General features: G+C 40.5%; 2 protein-coding genes across 3 annotated transcripts in view; both read left to right on the forward strand.

Moving 5' to 3' along the window:
- Positions 1-2,750, forward strand: part of cald1a (caldesmon 1a) — a 67,153-nt gene extending 64,403 nt beyond the window's left edge. The window contains 1 exon segment of the mRNA XM_062517707.1: positions 350-2,750. Coding sequence (XP_062373691.1) covers positions 350-363 — 14 coding nt within the window. The 3' untranslated portion in view covers positions 364-2,750.
- A 4,722-nt stretch (positions 2,751-7,472) lies between these two features.
- tnnt2e (troponin T2e, cardiac) lies at positions 7,473-19,791 on the forward strand. Of its 2 annotated transcripts, none has more exons than XM_062518173.1 (12): positions 7,473-7,581; positions 12,475-12,492; positions 12,595-12,606; positions 12,695-12,716; positions 12,796-12,859; positions 13,100-13,216; positions 13,701-13,778; positions 14,166-14,279; positions 14,866-14,981; positions 15,461-15,551; positions 16,020-16,060; positions 19,593-19,791. In XM_062518173.1, exons 1-12 carry the CDS (start codon positions 7,488-7,490, stop codon positions 19,636-19,638), a joined length of 813 nt encoding a protein of 270 aa, XP_062374157.1. In that variant the 5' UTR covers positions 7,473-7,487; the 3' UTR covers positions 19,639-19,791. The 2 variants fall into 2 exon arrangements, with proteins under 2 accessions (XP_062374157.1, XP_062374158.1); XM_062518174.1 differs by lacking the exon at positions 16,020-16,060 and adding an exon at positions 16,367-16,404.
- The last annotated feature ends 138 nt before the right edge of the window (positions 19,792-19,929 follow it).

Genomic DNA, 19,929 nt, shown 5'->3' on the forward strand with positions numbered 1-19,929 from the left:
CACACACACACACACACACACACACACACACACACACACACAAATATTCAAGTGTGCTGAAAAGAGACACCCGCTTGCCACTTAGCAGTTTTTAACGTAAGCCCTGGTCAGATCAGCCAGCATTAGCACCTAATCAAGGCCAGACAGCATAGGGGAAAATGTTTTCATGTTTGTTGCTCAGCCAAGCACCATCTAGCTCCTTCTCCAGCATCTTTCCAGAATCTTCCACTGTCGCTGTGTCACATACCCTGTGCCGTAGTGATTTATGATAGATGACCTCAGTCAGTCACATTAATCATGCCCTGTTCCTCACTGTGTTGTTCTGTCCTCTCTCTTTGTCATCTGGCAGGAATGGGACACTAGTGACACAAAGAAGCAACGAAGAAACTGCACGACCATTCCCTTGTTATTTTTTTTTATCCAATGCATTTTTGTTTTTTGTTTGTTTTTTTTTCCATACCAAAAAAAAGAGAAGAAAAGAAAAGAAACGAGAAGAGAAGAGAAGAGAAGGAGAGAAGCCTTTCTTAAAACAGCCCAAGGGTATTGAATGGAGAGGGAAGTGAATGAGAGTATATATAGTAGCACTGTATCAACAGACCTCCACCGTGTGTGGTCATATTTACGGTTTAGTACCCCCTTTGCACAGGTTTACTTTATGGAAACTATGCTGTGAAATTTGGACACTTTGGAATTATGATTTGATATATATATTTTATATGAAACTTCCAACACAAAAAGAGTCATGTCAAAAGGTAAAATAATCGTACATACCGTACTTATGTCAAGACAATCACAACATTATCAACAACAAAAAATAATAATAATAATGATTAAAAGGTTTTATTTAGCACATGCATTTAATCGGCCAGACTATTGTCTTCTGGCCTCAGCTCTCTGGTTCACTCTTTTTTATTTAATTTATAATTAAAGCAAAGCTTCACATATTGATATGTTATTCATGTTCACCTGTCCCGGATAGCAATATGAGCACCCCATAGAGTAGCACATTGTACCTTTCTTTATCGTCTAATCAACACTTTGTAATAGTGAAAACAACGGCCTGAATAGTAGAAGAGAAACACATACTGTATGGTTCTTTTTTTTTGTCGTGTCAACTATTATCTTTCTTGTACCACAGCTTCTTTTGTCGTATGCAAGCCTTGACGTTTGTTATCGTAAGAAAGACAGTCATACAGATATCAAAGTTTTTTTTTCTTTACAGATAATCACTTTCAATGCAGTGTTTGGTATTATTGTAACCTGATAACCTATTTTTTTTTGTTGCATTTGTCTTCCTCCTCTTGTTAAGCACCTCAGCTGTTTCCAAAAGCCTATACTTAGCCGTCGAGTGGACAATCCCACAGGTGGGACGAGATGGGGAGTGCAGGCCAAACATACAGTACTGTCCACAGAGTCACTTCAAACCAAAGCCCATTTTCTCACACCCAAAATAGGTGCGGGGAGTAGAGATGGGTCAGGCCTCTCCAGAGGCCCCCAGAGAGTGAGTGAGAGAGAGAGAGAGAGAGAGAGAGTGGACACTGTGGCAGGAATGTGTGCGTTTTTAAACCGCAGCACAGGAAATCCAGCCTACTCAACTTAACCACCTCCGTGTGGGGAAAGCATTGTGAATCAGAGGCTTGATATAGAGCTCTCCCTTAGGCTACTAGGAGACTGACCGAATGGCTTTTCAGTGAGGCAGCTTGGTCCAACACTCCAGCATCGTCCACCACTCTCCACACCCCTCTTAGAGGCAACAGATGCCTAGCCTGTAGTACAGTAGGCTACAGTACAGTACTGTAAATGGTCTTAACATGTCAGTCCGACAAGGTCCGGTTGTTCATAAAGACAATCATATTGTTGTACTGTTGGTCTCGAACGTGTGGCAGACGTCACCCAAGACAGTGGTTATAATTGATCTGAAGTCTTTCATTAGAGGAGAACAAAGAAGGGAAAATGTAGATAACAAGCAAGACAGAGGGGGAGATTAAAAAAAATGTGTTAGCCACCAAAAAGTTGAAATGCGATTAGCTTAAGCAGCTAGAAGACGTCTGATAGAATTGTCCCGGGTTTCTCTTACATAGGGTACCCAGGAACAACTCGGATCAAAATGGACATTTTGCATTGAATGATTTTTTATTTGTTTTGTTTAATTTAAAATATGAAAAAAAAACTTAATGTGATCTTGTGTGTACGCAGTTCAAGCATTTTTCACTTTTTGTTTCACTTTTATGAGGACAGAGACTAGGTCCAAGCCGTTGTCATGGACCTTTGTTTCTTGTTTTTCTTTTGGCTTTTTTGTAACTGACGCATCAACGGTATCATAAGAGGACTTGTCTGCAAATGTGTAATATCTGCTTTTACAAGTTATGAGTTTTTAAGGTTCAGTAATAGACTACCATGCGTTGCATTTCAGGTTGGTTCAATCATTTAGCATGACTCTTAATTGAAGGGTGTCTGCGTCTTTTTTCCAAACAAATTATATTTATGTATTATTAAATGTGTTTTTTTAATGGATTTTGATACTATATTTAGACAACCGTTCAGGAAAATGACTACATTCCATCACTATTTTCACTTTCTTTTTCATGTTCTTGTCTTTCATTGTGTCTGTGTTCACTCACTGCATATACAGGCAGCACCATCAGTAGCTCAACTCATTGTTATGTTTATCCTAGCCATTAGTTTCATACAGAATGAATGTTTAACTCTTGTACCATTGACCAACTGCAATAAAGAGATACATGGAAAAATATGATTTTTTTTGTAATTTTTCAATTCTCCAGTTACATTTATTCATTTTATCCAAAGCCTCTTACAGAAAGAGGAGAGAAAAATAAAGGTGTATTTTTCTAGTGTGTCTTTTACCATTAAACTGTTGCTGTTAAACCTCATTAAACAATCTCTAGTAGTGAAAGAGTAGTACAAAATACTATACAGTACTATGCTTAATGATATAGAATATGCAAGTATACCATACACTTACACTAGTGTCACTATGGTGTTTTATGGTTAGACAGAGGTTCATGATTAGGGTTAATTTGTAACATGTGTAATAGGATTACAAATAGGCTGAGTAATGTGGAAAGATATGCGTCTGTATTACTGTTTATGGGACATTATTCGTTACTTTCAAGTACTGTAGCTTGTATTATAATTGTGCTGCAGTGGGACTAGATCCCTGATGCAGTGGGGCTGAACTTCTGATCCAGTGGTACTAAAAGTCTGATCCAGTGGTACTAAAAGTCTGATCCAGTGGTACTAAAAGTCTGATCCAGTGGGACTAAAAGTCTGATCGGTGGTACTAAAAGTCTGATCCAGTGGGAATAAAAGTCTGATCCAGTGGTACTAAAAGTCTGATCCAGTGGTATTAAAAGTCTGATCCAGTGGTACTAAAAGTCTGATCCAGTGGGACTAAAAGTCTGATCGGTGGTACTAAAAGTCTGATCCAGTGGGAATAAAAGTCTGATCCAGTGGTACTAAAAGTCTGATCCAGTGGTATTAAAAGTCTGATCCAGTGGTACTAAAAGTCTGATCCAGTGGGACTAAAAGTCTGATCGGTGGTACTAAAAGTCTGATCGGTGGTACTAAAAGTCTGATCGGTGGTACTAAAAGTCTGATCCAGTGGGAATAAAAGTCTGATCCAGTGGTACTAAAAGTCTGATCGGTGGTATTAAAAGTCTGATCCAGTGGTACTAAAAGTCTGATCCAGTGGTATTAAAAGTCTGATCCAGTGGTACTAAAAGTCTGATCCAGTGGGACTAAAAGTCTGATCGGTGGTACTAAAAGTCTGATCGGTGGTACTAAAAGTCTGATCGGTGGTACTAAAAGTCTGATCCAGTGGGAATAAAAGTCTGATCCAGTGGTACTAAAAGTCTGATCCAGTGGGAATAAAAGTCTGATCCAGTGGGACTAAAAGTCTGATCGGTGGTACTAAAAGTCTGATCCAGTGGGAATAAAAGTCTGATCCAGTGGTACTAAAAGTCTGATCCAGTGGTATTAAAAGTCTGATCCAGTGGTACTAAAAGTCTGATCCAGTGGGACTAAAAGTCTGATCCAGTGGTATTAAAAGTCTGATCCAGTGGTACTAAAAGTCTGATCCAGTGGTATTAAAAGTCTGATCCAGTGGTACTAAAAGTCTGATCCAGTGGGACTAAAAGTCTGATCCAGTGGTATTAAAAGTCTGATCCAGTGGTACTAAAAGTCTGATCCAGTGGTATTAAAAGTCTGATCCAGTGGTACTAAAAGTCTGATCCAGTGGGACTAAAAGTCTGATCCAGTGGTATTAAAAGTCTGATCCAGTGGTACTAAAAGTCTGATCCAGTGGTATTAAAACTCTAGGGAAGTATAGAACTGGATCTGGAACAACTTCTTCTGATCCCTAACAATAGACCCCACAGCGGCAACCAATCATAGCGCACAAAGGGGAGGTGACATGACACTCCCAAGGCTGTATTATGTGAGCCTAACAGTGGGCTTAAAAGTTATCTGTTCTCTGGACCTGGTCCGATAGCTCTCTCGCCCTCTCGGTCTTTCGCCTTCATTCTTTCCTGGTGGGGCTTGCAGGTAAGTCGGAAACACAGGTGCGGTTGAGGGGTGGCCTGAGGGCCACCCGGTAATGCATGCTTCAGGTGAGAAGTCTCCCTTTACCTGAGAAGGAAAAGTCACCTCGATTGTTTACTTAAGCGAAAAGGCATGTGTAGGTCTAAAAATGGATTAAATATGGAGGTGTGGGGGAACGGACAAGTGTGACTGAGCTTTGGGGGTGATTAGGGTGGCAGTACCGGTCATTTTCGGAGGGCAGCTGCCCAAGGGCCCCCTGTGGGGACCAGTGGTTAACGTGCTTCGGGGGTTTTCGCCGCTTAATGTGGATTAATGGCGAAAAGCATTCGCCAGCCACACATTCCTGCCCGCGTCGGTCAGAATAGACGAGGTGTTACCGCACCGTTTCTGCCAGGATGAGAAACAGCGTGACGCTTATTAAAGCGTAGCGCTGCGGCTAATGCTGACAGCCCCAGGAAAGGCAATCAGGCCTAGAGAGTGACAGAAGAATTTTTAAAGGAAAGTCCATCAGCTTGGGTAATTCACCCCCATCAAACAGCTGGGCCAGCAACTAAACGTGCTTGTCTTGCTACAGACGCACATGAAGGCGGGTTTATATGATCGATCGTAATAGTTTACAGCCTGTTGTGCATCTGTCAAGTTCTCTTTAAAACCTGACGGCTCTTCCTGTGTTTGATGCCTTTGTTGCATGACACTGATCAGTAGCCAGAAATGTTGGAAAAAGAACAAATGTTGAACCAGCAGCCAAACCTGTCTGTCATCAAAGAGAGAAAGACTGAGAGCTCTTAAAAGTGTTTCCATACTGCCCATTCACCTTGGTCCAATTATCTCATTAGGTCCTAATATTGTTGTCATATTACCGTTAAAATCGTCTATTTACAATGCAAGAATCAGACTGAAATTGTTGGCCCCTAAAAGTCAGCTGGGGGTCAGTGAGTGGACGAACTGAAGAAAAGACGTGTTGATACCCACAGAGTCAACACCGAAGAGTCTCGAAAGAAATGATGGATGGGGTGGCCAACCCAAAAATGCAGTTAAATATAGACCCTGTGTGTGTGTCTGTGTGTGTGTCTGTGTGTGTGTGTGTGTGTGTGTGTGTGTGTGTGTGTGTGTGTGTGTGTGTGATTTACCGTGTTAAATCAAGCAGAGGCCTTGGATGTTGGCGGCGAGCGGCCAAGTCCTTTGTCTACCCGGGCGGCTCACACCTGTTTAAAGTCATACTTTATTATTCTTAAAAATAACCCTGTGTCCATACATCACCTGCTGGGCCTATTTTATTACCCACCTGATTTATACCCTGTAGGAAAAGATGTCAGGAGATTTTTGTTCTGCACTGTACCAGACAATATTTAGACGGCCACAACCCTCATTCAAATTCCCAGTATCATTATTACACATGTTGTTATGGCATATTTCAACATTATTATAATAATAATTATAGTATAATAATAATGATAATAATAATAATAACAACAACAACAACAACAACAACAGTCAAATGCAGCACACTAAATGGTTGAGAACTACTTCTCGAAGTGTACACAGTTAAAATGTAAAAACTGTGACTTCAACAGAGGAGACACAAGTGCCCCCCCCCCCCCCCCCCCCCTTTTCCGTCTCCGAGAAACGGCCGTGCCAGAGACTGTACAGGTCCAGGCCAAGAGGAAATGACTGCGGATTAAATTCAGAGTTGTTTAAGGCTGGCGGTCCCACGACAGCACCCTCACAGCCAGCCAGCCAGCACACTGAATCACAGCTCCTCTGCGAGCCGAGCCGCTCGGCGGGGAAGCGGATTCACACCGTGCCAAATGTCCTGCCATACAGACTCATTGCTGGATGTTTGCGCTCCAAGGGGGGCAATTACTATATAGAGTGGCATTGAAGTGGTCAAGCTAGATGGCCAGGCTGGTTGATGGATGGTCAAGATGGAAATGCTCGCTATGACTAGATTATCATTAGCAAGAAATGCTTGGTGGAGGATTATTTTAGAGTCTCATTCAATAGCGCAATGAATAATGAAACATTTAAACGTCCAGTGTTTTTCTAAATGAGGCGTGAATGCCATGTTGACATTCTTTGTTTCTTCTTTTTCTCTTGTTGTCTTGGCGACCAGACACTGTCTAGACATGTCGGACACAGAGGAAGTGGTGGAGGTGGAGGAGGCGGTGGAGGAGGAGGTGCAGTAAGTATGACAGTATTGACCCCCACAATCCTCCCCTCTGAACTTTGACCTATCGCTGTATGCACCACAGTGGCACAGGCATCACTGGAATGCAATGCAGTAACTTTGACAGCCTCCATGTCATCTAACTATTTGTTTCTCCGTGTTGTCTCCTCCCCCCCTTTGTTGTCTGTTGTCCAGGGAAGAAGGTAAGACGGTACACCTTGGTACACTTAAGACACTCACGCTAGGCTACGCTAATCAGACTCATCATCAGGCCAGCCCAGCAGTTGAAAACAAATCACGAGAGTCTTAAATAAACGTTCACCAAATGCTATAAATGCATTTCAAATCTTGATAAAATTGTCACAACAACATGGGGTGTCCTTGGCCCTCTTTAACCATCTTTTTTTCAGTTTTTTTTCAAGCCTCAACAGATGTTTGTTTACAGGAATAGGCAAACTCAAAGGATGGTTTGCACATGCCAGGCCTGTGGATCTTACACCTATACTCTGATGATGCTAAAATTATGAATTATGTAGCCTTTAACTTTCCAGGCACAAGGTTTCTGAAGTACAGCAATTTCACATTGCATATATGACACAAGCCACTGGGCAACTCAATGTTCTGACCAAGGTATACAGAGGTCTTCTCAGTGATTTTCAAAGATTTGATTAGACGACTTGTGAAACTGTCATGCTGCAACTCTATAACAACAAGGAAATGTGTGGGTTACTGATCAACATTAAACATCATAAAGTGTTTAATGTTGTGGCGAAGACCTCGCTCTTGTACTTGTACCAATCACCCCACTAATCCTTCTTATGTTCTCACGATAGCGCCGCCGCCTGAAGTGGAAGGTAATATGTTTTTGTTAATTTTAAACTATGTGTAACCTTGGCATCTTTACTTCTTTATTTTTATTTTTACAAACCAATTTATTTGCTCTTTGACTCACACTGCTTCATTAACCACTTCTCTGTTCTTGCTTCAGTGTCGCCCCCTGCTGCAGAAGGTAATGCATTGCAGGGCTTTGCTATTTAATTTCTTCATGGCTATTGCAGTATCCATTTGAAATAACATAGCAGTATAATCAAACAAGAATTCCAATTAGAGAGATATAACACAGAAGGCACAACAAGCCCAACATGTTTAAATGATCTCTGAGTAGTAGATAATAGGCTTCCATTAGCAAATGATCTCTACAAAAACCCACCGCAGAAGCAATTTTGGATTCTTCTAAATGTCTCGTTAGTGGCAATTAATTAGCTTTGACGCTTTATCTAACTCAACCTTTTAACTTCCCAACCTTATTGTAGAGCCTGCCCCTGAAGTAGAAGGTAATGTTTCAGAATTTCTTATTTTGGGTTTCAGATCACATCACATCACATCACATCTACAATGATATCTTGATTTATTTGTTCACAGACTAAGTATTAAAATCAGCTTTTATATTATCCTCCTATTAGAAATTCCACCAGTTGTTGAAGGTATTTTACACATCTTTTTTTACATCAGAGTACAGACAATAATTATATATTTAAATGGTTCCTAATTTGAGTGAATAATTTGAATACTTGAATAATTAACACACTCATTTCATATTTTTATCATAGAACCACCCCCTGAAGTAGAAGGTAAAGTTCATAAATGTCTAAGATTTTCCTCATGACCTCACTTCATTACTTTGGGCTAAACTTCATTTCAGTCAATTGATTGACCACAATCAGTACTCTCATCATAGTAACAAAAACAATACTTGTCTCACGCATTTATGCACAATAGCAGTAATATTAGTGCCTATACTGTATCTAAACTCATGCTTCTGACCTGCAAAACTAATCCATTTCACACTTCCAGAGCCTCCTCCAGCTGTGGAAGGTAACCATGCCTTTTCATCACTTATCTTATAACTTACATTCTCCTGGGATATATAGCATAATGAAGTGGGATAATTTTTGGTAATCATTTATCAGTACTCTCATCACAGTAACAAAATTACATTTGCTTTACGCATTTACAGTATGTGCAGTAGCAGCTTATGTGTGCCTATCTCTAAATTCATGCTTTTAATCTGCAAAATAATCCATTTCACATTCCTAGAGCCTCCACCTGTTGTAGAAGGTAACCATGCCTAATGGCTTTTAACTTGTCATCAACTTCTCGTATAACTTGAATACTGTATGTTTTAGGGTGTGGTAACAAAGTGGGTTAATTGTGAGAATATATTTTTAACCAGTACTGTCATTACAGTTATAAAACAATATTTACTTGATGCTTTTATTCATAACAGCTTATATGCACCTTAATCTAAATTCATGCTTATGTTCTGATCAGCAAACTAATCAATTTCATATTCCTACTAGAAGCTCCTCCTGCTGTAGAAGGTAACCATGTTTAATGGCTTTTAACTTCTCATCAACTTATCGTATAACTTAATCATGTTTCCCTGGGGTATGATAATAAAGTGAGTTAATTGTAAGAACATTTTTTCTATATCAGTACTCCTATTATAGTAACAAAACATTATGTTCTGATCAGCAAACTAATCCATTTCACATTCCTGTAGAGCCTCCTCCTGCTGTAGAAGGTAACCATGTAACTTATGATCAACTTATCTTGTAACTTAAACCCGTTCACCTATTTATAACTGAATAAATGCTTATGTTCTGATCAGCAAACTAATCCATCTCACATTCCTACTATAGAGCCTCCGCCTGCTGTCGAAGGTAACCATATCTAATGGCTTTTAACTTCCATCAATTTAAACTTATTGCTTACAGTATTTTCCTGTGTATTAGCCACATTATGTATAAGATGCAGGACAGTGTTATATGCAAGTTAAAAGAAACAAAACCATATTAATACAATATTAATTACTCCCGTGTTTTAACCTCATATAGTTGAAGAAATTTTGCAAAATCAATGTATAAGCCGCGGCTAATAGTTGGGGAAATTACGGTATTATAACTACTGCTGCTGATCAACAACTCATTTACCACACATTCTTACAACAGAGCCGCCTCCAGCTGTAGAAGGTAATACCACAATTTCGTATATATATATTTTTTTTTTTTTTTTTTTTGTGCATATAACTCAGACACAAGCCTATACACATTCTCTTTTCTTAGAATTACAGTTACAATGTAGCTACAGTGAAAAAAGAATTAAGACTAACTGGCATTAAAGTTTGTAGAAGTTCTTGTTTGTTCTTGTATAAGAACATGATCTGTTTATACTCTGAGCCTGAGGAGTAAATTAATCTAATTGAGAGAGCATTGCCTATTATAGTGACTGCTTCCCAACAGCAAACTAATTGATCTCACATTTTCAACACAGAACCGCCCCCTGCAGTTGAAGGTAACCACCCTCTTGGCTTTTTAATGTTACTGATAATCATGCACGCCAACATTCAGCGATCTGCAATTAAGTCAATTAATAAACTAATGTTATCAAGTCTGCTAGCAAACTGATCACTCTTACGTTCCAACAAACAGAACCTCCTCCTGCAGTTGAAGGTAACCACTCCGCTTGCTTTTTAATTTCACTGATACATAATGCAACAGGGAACAATTATTTCATGACATTCATGGAATACATTCTGGCTACTTTATCTTTGGCTGTCAACATCTCTCTTTCTGATGAGCAGACTAACTAATCTCACATTTTTACAACAGAGCCACCTCCAGAGGAAGGTAACCAATCATCTCTAATGACCTTTCACTTCATCAATACTTACTGTATGCTTTGGAAATGCCAGAATCATAATCCGCTTTATTGGCCAGGTTTGCATTAACAAACAAGGAATGCTTCATTAATGCCATATTTACTGTATGCATGCTTCTGCTTAACTTATATGTCAGTTCTGTGGAAGAATGGAGTTAAAATGCACTCCGTGGGTTATAATATAAAGCCAGTATTCTATACGATAATAAGACACGAAGTTAAACATGTGCAACATACTTGATAGTATGAGAATAAGTGCATAAGAGGATCAGTGTGTGTGTGTTCATATGAGCTCGCTATGTAGGAAAGAAGAGTATAAGTGCTTAAGAGGATCAGTGTGTGTGTGTTCATATGAGCTCGCTATGTAGGAAAGAAGAGTATAATTTCAGCACTAGCTGAAGAGCCAACAAAAAAAAAAAGTCACTGCTGACATGCAGCTTGCAATGCCAAACTATGTTCTAGCAATGTGTGGCAACTGAGTATGACCTTTTGTCTTATAACTCCAGGCTGACTGCTTATTATACGGTATGGTGCCCGTAATGTCATCCAAAACCACGCTAATGTACAGTATATCTTTCATTTTTCATGATGTGGAGCATTAGAACGTTTAGCACCATTTCTCAATTAAATATTAAATTATTATGGGGGAATTCTGCAATAATTTTGTGTTATATTTTAATAATGTATATTAACTTGTCTTTTTATGCCAGTCAGAACATTGGGTCTCCTTGTTCCCCCTCAGACAGTGAGGCACTAGAGTAATAGTAGAACTGCACTGAAAGATGAGATGCCAACAAATAAGTTAATATATAGCGCCACCTACCTGTAGGTACCTGATATCAATATCATACTTTTGGATTAAGTAAATATCCCACAAAGAAAGAACATAGGCAAACTAATATTTTGCGTCACATGTTTCCCCTGAACTACATACTGTACTAGCAACACATTATTTTGGGTTAAGTTAACCCAACGTGTGTTCAGTTCAATATTAAACCAGCACCTGGGTTGAAAACAACCCAAAGTGGGTATGATCTTACTGAGAAATGGCTGTCTAGTGAAGAAAGGTGTGTAATGAGTGTCACGGTGGGACAGTATATTCTGTCAATGGGCAGAGTTGTGAAAAGTTAAATGAATAAGTAATGCTATACTTCTTTTCGCAATTTGCAATTTACAAACAATGCATGGGCAAATGCATGATAAAACTTACAAAATGACCAGTGCTATTTTTTTTTTCATTTATTTTCTTTACATTTACATTTGCGACTGTATAAAAAAAAATATATAATTTGATTTGTTATTTTAAGTCATTTTGTTATTCCAGATACCCAGATACTCTATGCACAATTGGATGATGCAATCGTCCTTTGAAGTGTGTTTAAAGCTTTTTGTAATATACTGTACAACATAATGTAATCATCATTTTCAATCCGTTTGTCTCTCCCTCCCCCTTGCCCCAGAGGAGGAAGGTACAGTATGTTTGGAGCGCACTGTACTTGAGGTTGGGCGGCCTTTTGTCTGATTCCAGTATCAATACCTTTGGCAAATAATGGGTGGGGGCTCATCTCCATTTGGTTGTTGTTATTGTGTCTATTTGAATATTGAGTATTGTGTCTATTTGAGCATTGAGTATTGTGTCTATTTGAGTATTGAGTATTGTCTTACATTAAACCATTGAGTTACAGTTACATAACACAAGTTAGCCTACTTTATAGCTAGTTAATTACATATGTATTATAGACCCACTACGCCTCCATGTGTATTTAACCAAACTAGCACACATGTACTTTTTATCTTTCACTAAAAATATCAGGTCAAAGATATTAGGTATCAAAACCTGAGAGATTTAAATGTTTTGATACCACTGGAATCATACTATTTGGAACTCACTTAGTCCCGGGTGCCCAACAACATGCACAGTGTGTGTGTGTGTGTGTGTGTGTGTGTGTGCGTTTGTGACTGTGACTGAGTATATCAATATAAGTCAATATTTACATGTTTTTGTACTTTCTCCTTGTAAACAACAGCCCCAGCTGAGGAAGCTGGTGAGTTGTGTGAGAGGTTTCTAAACAATGTAAAACATGACATACACAATTAAAATTGTTTTAACTTGAATATTAACTCTGTTTATCTTCTTTCACACACAGAACAAGTTGAAGGTGAGTGATTTACTATAATCTAGTTTTACTGTCATTTAAATCTGTCTCTCTTTTAAGTTTATTTTGTACACTTTGTTTTCAATCATAGATCAGGGAAAAACAAAACCAAAGTAAGTATGACTGCTTATCTTAAGACTTAAGGAACAGTGCTGTTAACTTTCTTATGTTAACAAATGACTTTATTTTCAGGGGATTTATGCCAAACATTGCGGCTCCTAAGATTCCTGAGGGAGACCACAAAGTGGATTTTGATGTAAGCAAAGAGCTTCGATCTGACATTTACAACAAGTGACGCATGAAAACACTTGAACACTCAGACGCATCAGAACACACGAAACACATGAAATTTGTATGCATGCAACTCAATAAAGTTTATTCTCTCTCTCTCTCTCTCTCTCGCTCTCTCTCTCAACGTTTAAGTGTGTGTGTGTGTGTGTGTGTGTGTGTCTCCTCGTTAATGCCTGTGTTTGTTTACATACCCTCCATGGGACAGGATCTCCACAGGAAGCGTCAGGAGAAGGACTTGGCTGAGCTTCAGGCTCTGATTGAGTCCCATTTCGTCCAGAGGAAGAAGGACGAGGAGGAGCTTCTCGCCCTCGTCAGCAGAATTGTACGGGCACACACACACACACACACACACACATACACACACGCACAGAGTCATTTCACACATTCATCTATTAGGTCCACTTGCACATACACACTCTATTTGAATATATTGACATTTCAATTTATTCATTTAGCTGACACTTCCTTTCGAAGTGATTTAAAATGAGGAGTAACAATCAAGCTATCTCACAAAAAGAGGCGTTAGGATAAGTACATCTAATCATATTCAGATTACATTTAGTAATCATATCACCTAAACACATGTTGTGTGCTCTATTCTGTGTTATCTTAACGAACTAAGGAGAACATATACAGTATATTATCCGTTCTGGTTTCTAGCCTAGCCGTTCTAGCCGTTTCAGTCCACTCCCTACTTCTTCCTCTATGTACACTGTTATCACTTGTGTTCAATTGTGTGTGTATGTCTCTGTGTGTGTGTGTGTGTGTGTGTGTGTGTGTGTGTGTGTGTGTGTGTGTGTGTGTAGGAGAAGCGTCGCGCTGAGAGGTCCGAGCAGCAAAGGATCCGTGCAGAAAAGGAGAAGGAGAGACAGGCTCGTCTCGCTGTGAGTCGTTGCTCATTCCCACTCATCCATCTCTTCCCTCTCTGCCTCTAGGTCTACAGTCATTTCCAACATATAAGCCGCTTTGTATAGAAGCCGCAGGACAGCGTTTTATGCAGGGGCGTCACTAGGCATGTTTTACTGGGGCACGTGATCAAAGCCCCTTTTTGATTGAATGATAACAACTGACCTCACATAGAGATGCCTCTAATCATTATGGTGATCAGACACAACCTAGGCCTAAATCATTATTAGACACCCAGGGAATGTGATGTACTAACCTGTGATTAAAAACACACACAAAAACAAAAGACGTCTTTTCCACCATTGTGATCACTGGCTGCTGATGGCTGATGGTTGACGGTTGTGCGGTTTCGGTTTGCCCTGCAGGACGAGAAGGAGAGGAGGGAGATGGAGGAGCAGATGAAGAAGCAGACTGAGGACCTCAAGAAGAAGAAGGCCCTCACCAACCTCACTCAGCAGCACGGAGGCCTGCAGCAGAAGGTCAGGGGTCAGGGGTCAGGGGTCAGGGGTCAGCAGGTCATGGGACCGGACCGCACAGACACTATGGGACAGGGCGGCACAGAGAGTTCAGGGTAGCAGCACAGAGAGGACATGTACTGTCGGACACAGGATCACAGAATAGCACTGATAGCACAGCTTATGGGATAGCACTGACTGTAGGACAAGGTAACACAACACAGCTACATCCGTCAGCACAGCATTACTTCACAGTCACATCAAAAGTACACTTTAAAGACTTATAGACACAATACTCAATATTAAAAAATACACAATACTCAACCAATGGCAGACAGATAGACACACAGACAGACACACAGACAAGGAGACTATTATCTCAGTAGACATATAGAATAGATAGATGGCGCTTAGGAGAGGGTTTCAGTGTATAAATATTATGGGTAATATAATAAACCATTTCATTAGTAGTATTTCTAATACATCAGTTGGGGAATTGCTGCCAATGTCATTTTTACACCCACGGACTACTCTACTCTAGTCTGTGTCTTAAAGAACACAATTAAATGTGAAAATCTATAGCCGTGTTTTTGTCTCAAACGCTACACAGCAAACTGAGGGTCGCAAAGGGGCTAAGAAGCAGACAGAGAGAGAGAAGAAGAAGAAGATCCTGGCTGACAGAAGGAAGCCTCTCAACATCGATCACTTGGACGAAAACAAACTCAAGTAGGTGACAAGACGAGTGACGACACATGAAACCACGGGTGACCACAGCTAAGGCAGATAGCTCACATTCTCCGATCAATCACATGCAGTTGCGTGACTCTCTCTCTTTTGCTACAGTAGCTATGCCAGATCTGCTGTACATTACTGGGGCATCTGTTCCCACTCAGAAGATGACTGTGCTTGTTTGTCTTTGACAGCACAACGATAATGACAGCGATACAGCACAAACACTTTGAATCTACAATTAAGGGCAGACACACAGATTAGTGTTTTGTGATTTGTATTTGTGTGTTCCAGGGAGAAGGTCACTGAGCTTACCAGTGATCAGTGATAAATTACCAACATCTTGATTGCACTTATTTACCCTCAGAGACACTCAGAGGAATTCAAGGCAAAGCTCTACTCTTCTTAACTTGACGGTTTGTTCTGTTTGTTTGTTTGTTTGTTTTTGTGCTGTCTTTGTTGATGTACTCGTGCAGAGAGAAGGCCACCGAGATGTGGCAGTGGATGATGGAGCTGGAGGCTGAGAAGTTCGACCTCCAGGAAAGACTGAAGCGACAGAAATATGACGTAAGTCACTCATGTCCAGGAAATAACCAGATCTTGCGGTTCACACCGCAACCGGTAGACATTACTGTTAGAGATGCTGAGGAAGACACAGCAACATCAACAACTACAACCCTGACCACAAACCTCATTAGCTGCTGTTTCTATCGACACATTTGCAAAAATAAGAAAATAGTTATTCTGAATGGTTGTAGACGCAACACAAAGATTTATTGTTTATGTTTGGTATTTGAGTGAAAATATAACCACTTTAGGCTTCAAATATGAGGGTAAATATTGAGAAAACTTGAGCTTAGCTCAGTCAATATTGTGTGAATTTAACTCTCTAACTCTGTTTATGGTTAGATGTACTGTATCATGGTTTTAGCATGACTGTGCACAGACAGTAAGGCCCCATACGTGGTAAAGCTATGCCCACACAGGCGTCCCTGGCATGCCTGTCTAAAAAAAAAAACTGTGACTTGCTTTCAGATGAATTTACTGCAGACCCGTATCAATGAACAACAGAAGTTGTAAGTAACTGAGCCTCACTGTTGTGCTGCTTGCTGCCAGTCGCTATCAGTGTCGTCTCATAGTCCGTAAGCTCGGGTCGAGGTGGTCGCACACAAAGCCCATGTCTGGGTGGACCGCAGGTGGACACGGGTGACAGCAGGTGGATTAGAACAGGTGGTGGGGCTCTAGGAGAGGAGGAAGAGCGAGGTCCGAACCAGGACCTCCAGCCTTCCTCGCTCTCCTAAGCTCCTCGAGCAGGCCGGGTTTTGCGGTGTGGGTCGTGCCTATCTGTGCTTAGCGTGGCTTCCGATGTGTATCCCTTTCAGATCATTCAGCTCCTGGCCCGCGTACAGGACCACCAGAGGTAAGTACACACATAAGCCCAAAGGTCTGGTCACTTCTCCCTGTTTTTTTAAAGGCCTATCCCCCAATGTGGATCACACTTGAACCAGTAGTAGGGCTGCTCCATTATGGTAAAAAAAAATGATGTAGCAAAATAATCATTATAGTTCGATTATGTTATTTTCATTATCGTTGGAAGTCATAATCACGATTAATCGATTCATTCGATTAACTGCACAGCCCTTACCAGTAGGAGTCATTGAGGCACAGGAGGTCAAAAGAAATCGCAGCCAAATCCGGAATAGACATGGCCCTGATCCGGCCCTTTTCTGGTCTGATCTGCCAGATCACCAGAACCAGCTGCATTTTAATTCAAAGCAAGCACAAAGCCTTCTTCATCTCATATAAACATATATAATGGCAAATCCGGTTGGTACCCAGGGGGCAAAGGGGGTTTTACAGACATGGGCTGCTGTAAAAGGTTGTCATGCAAAAATAAAATCTAGGATGTCCCAGGATCACAACCTGGGTGGCCAACCCGGTCAATAAGCTGCTGTTTGTGTGTTTTCGCCCTTTTTATGCCCCATTATAAGTCTATGGATGAATAAATTATGGGGTGAATAGGGTAAAAATTTTAACAAATAGATATCCCTACAAAAATTCCTCAGATGATTATTTACATTAAGGCAATACTTTTTTGTATTGCAAGTTTTTTAAAAAATATCATGTACAGGTATGTAAATGAGGCATCATACACTTAAATGTACGCAATAGCCAAATTATCAATGTTTGGCCTGTACCTTATGGGTAAATACAGTAAGAAACAGCCTAGGCTGAGCCTAACCTATATATTTTCTAGGATCTTACACCCTGTAGATATGATTTAATATGTGCTATGACGAGTCTCACCTTCTTCCACAACATTGGACAATGCATCTCTCTATAGTATTTGCATTGTATTGTAATGCATTGATTCTCAATGAACACCCATGTAGCTTTAGGTTAGTGTAACCCAAAATTGTCCCATGTTGACATTAATTTTTATACTCAGCATAGCCAGATCTTTCACAAAAAGTTTGTTGGGTTGATAGAGGTGCACTTTAAGCCCCCCAAGTCCAAGGCTACAGTATAAATGTATGCACATTTTGCATATTTCATTAGATAATGGTTCATCTACATGATACATGAATGTATAAAGTATTTCAGAAAACTTGCAATACAAAAAAGTATTATCTTACAGTGAGTAATCATCTGAGGAATTTTTGTGGGAATATCTATTTGTTAAAATTTTTACCCTATTCACCCCATAATATATTCGTCCATAGACTTATAATGGGGCATAAAGAGGGTGATAAAACACAAACAGCAGCTTATTGACCGGGTTGGCCACCCAGGTTGTGATCCTAGGACACCCTAGATTTTATTTTTGTATGACAACCTTTTACAGCAGCCCATGTCTGATTTCCCTAAAATAGGGGGTTTTGCCCCCTGGGTATGGTCACCAACTATGGTAGCTAACGTAAACGATTGAAATAATGCAGAATACTTTTCTTCTCATTTCACTGTGTAAGTGTTGTAAATGAAGTTCATCCACATTTGGGTTAAGGCCTTTTAAAACCAAAGGATCCCAGCTGGAACAAGCCTTCACCACGTGATGAGGCTGAGTCCTGTGGATAGTGTGGAATTAAAGGGGGGGAAGTCGTTTGGGATGGGTTATCCCAATGAGACCAGACCTCTGTGGCTCCTCCTTTTCTCTCTCTCTCCCCCTCTCTCTCTCTCTCTCTCTCTCTCTCTCTCTCTCTCTCTCTCTCTCTCTCTCTCTCTCTCTCTCTCTCTCTCTCTCTCTCTCTCTCTCTCTCTCTCTCTCTCTCTCTCTCTCTCTCTCTCTCTCTCTCTCATTCTCCCTCATCACATCTCATTGTCATGTAGATAGTAGGTTAACCCATCATCACCACCTCCTCATCTTCCCTTAACTGGACTTAAGTCGCACATCTTTAACCAACCAAAGTTCATCAGAGAATTTTAGTTGATAGAAATCACCAGGGGAAGAAAAAAAATCACAAAAACTCAAAAGTAGATACATTTTACTGATAATCAACAATGGGCAAGTAAATTTATGAAAGTTCATGTTATGTTCTGACCATGGTCACGGTAAGTTCATCATGTAAAAGCTGAATGTACAGTTTTATAGACGTGGAGAGGTCATAAATGAATGGTAAGATACTGTAAACAGCTACAGAAAAAGCCCGTCCTAGTCGCTGCGATTCACTATCTGTGATGACCATTTAATGGGTGAGCCATTTTAATAGTTAATCTGTGTGCTTCATCTGTCTCTAGGATTTGTTTGTGGAATGTGTGTGCTTGCTTGCTCTGAAACGCACGTCTCTCTCAGGAATGGTGCTCCCTCCCCTGGACTTCCCCTCTCTCTCTCTCTCTCTCTCTCTCTCTCTCTCTCTCTCTCTCTCTCTCTCTCTCTCGCTCGCTCTCTCATTTCCTGTACAGCACACATCCTCACCTAAAAACATGTGCCCAATTCTGTCAGTCCTCCTAAAGAGTTTATGTCCAAATTTGGTGTTATCTGATATCTTCGAGAAGTAGTTTTATGTGTGTAAGGTTAAGCTTCCGTCTCGCATAGCTAGTCAATCTAAATACCATCATTCTGATCAAACATTCTCACTTAGCTCCTAAGACTTTTAACACTTCAGCTGTAGCACTCTGTTCAAAAAGTAGCCAACTGATACTTTGATCAGAGCTGTCTCTATATGGCTGACTTTGATGTCATTCTGGTGACCTCTGCTGGACAAAGGCTTCCATTATACCCATGAATGACATGGCAGCTTAGTCTGGCTATCACCATACAAAGCTCAATCTTTTAAGATTGAACATTAGTATGGGGAGTCTGCGCTTTATTTCTACTGCACGAGAGGCGTGCTCTTTCGGAGGAAGGGCGGGACTGTCAAGCTCTATTGGCATTGTTCAAATCATGACTCCATACGCTTGGATAATCCTTCAACCAATCAGACCAACGATCCGGTACATCTTTTGGATACGTTTGTGATTGGAGCCAAAAGGTTCTGGCAGAGAACAGAGGAGATAGATGTGCAGGTTTCCAGCCTGAGCTGCCGGGCGAAAATCCAAATTCGCCGGCAGGTCAGGCAGGGTTCACCCAGCCTAATGGCAGCTGTCATTCGCATCTTCCTCTTCTTGCAGTGCCAAAGGTCGCGGAAAGAGCAAGATGGCTGGGCGCCTGAGGTGAAGAGATGGTGGAACGTCGTTTCCAAGGAAACAAAGAAGAGGATGAGCTCTCCTTCTCGTATCAGTGATGTACTGTACTGTAGCTGTGATGCAACTATACTGTACGATCACACATGTACAAGTAATAAACACTGTGTTGCTTTTTGTTGTGGTACTAGAGAGACTGTGGCACTTTATTACTAGGCTTGCATAACTATGTGCTTCATTTGTTAGTTCCTCTCATCTAAGAATTGGATCTTATGACATTATGCCAAGGAGGTTATGTTTTCATCGGGGTTTGTCTGTCTGTCTG

Source organism: Sardina pilchardus, chromosome 17 (assembly GCF_963854185.1).
Source record: "Sardina pilchardus chromosome 17, fSarPil1.1, whole genome shotgun sequence".
NCBI classification, from domain to species: Eukaryota; Metazoa; Chordata; class Actinopteri; order Clupeiformes; family Clupeidae; genus Sardina; species Sardina pilchardus.

Bases quoted from the DNA above. Each gene is read 5' to 3' on its own strand.
- tnnt2e (XM_062518173.1), top strand. From the start codon at position 7,488: ATGTTGTGGCGAAGACCTCGCTCTTGTACTTGTACCAATCACCCCACT. The intron at 13,217-13,700 runs GTACGGGCACAC...GTGTGTGTGTAG, and splicing joins TCGCCCTCGTCAGCAGAATT to GAGAAGCGTCGCGCTGAGAG. The intron at 13,779-14,165 runs GTGAGTCGTTGC...TTTGCCCTGCAG, and splicing joins AGAGACAGGCTCGTCTCGCT to GACGAGAAGGAGAGGAGGGA.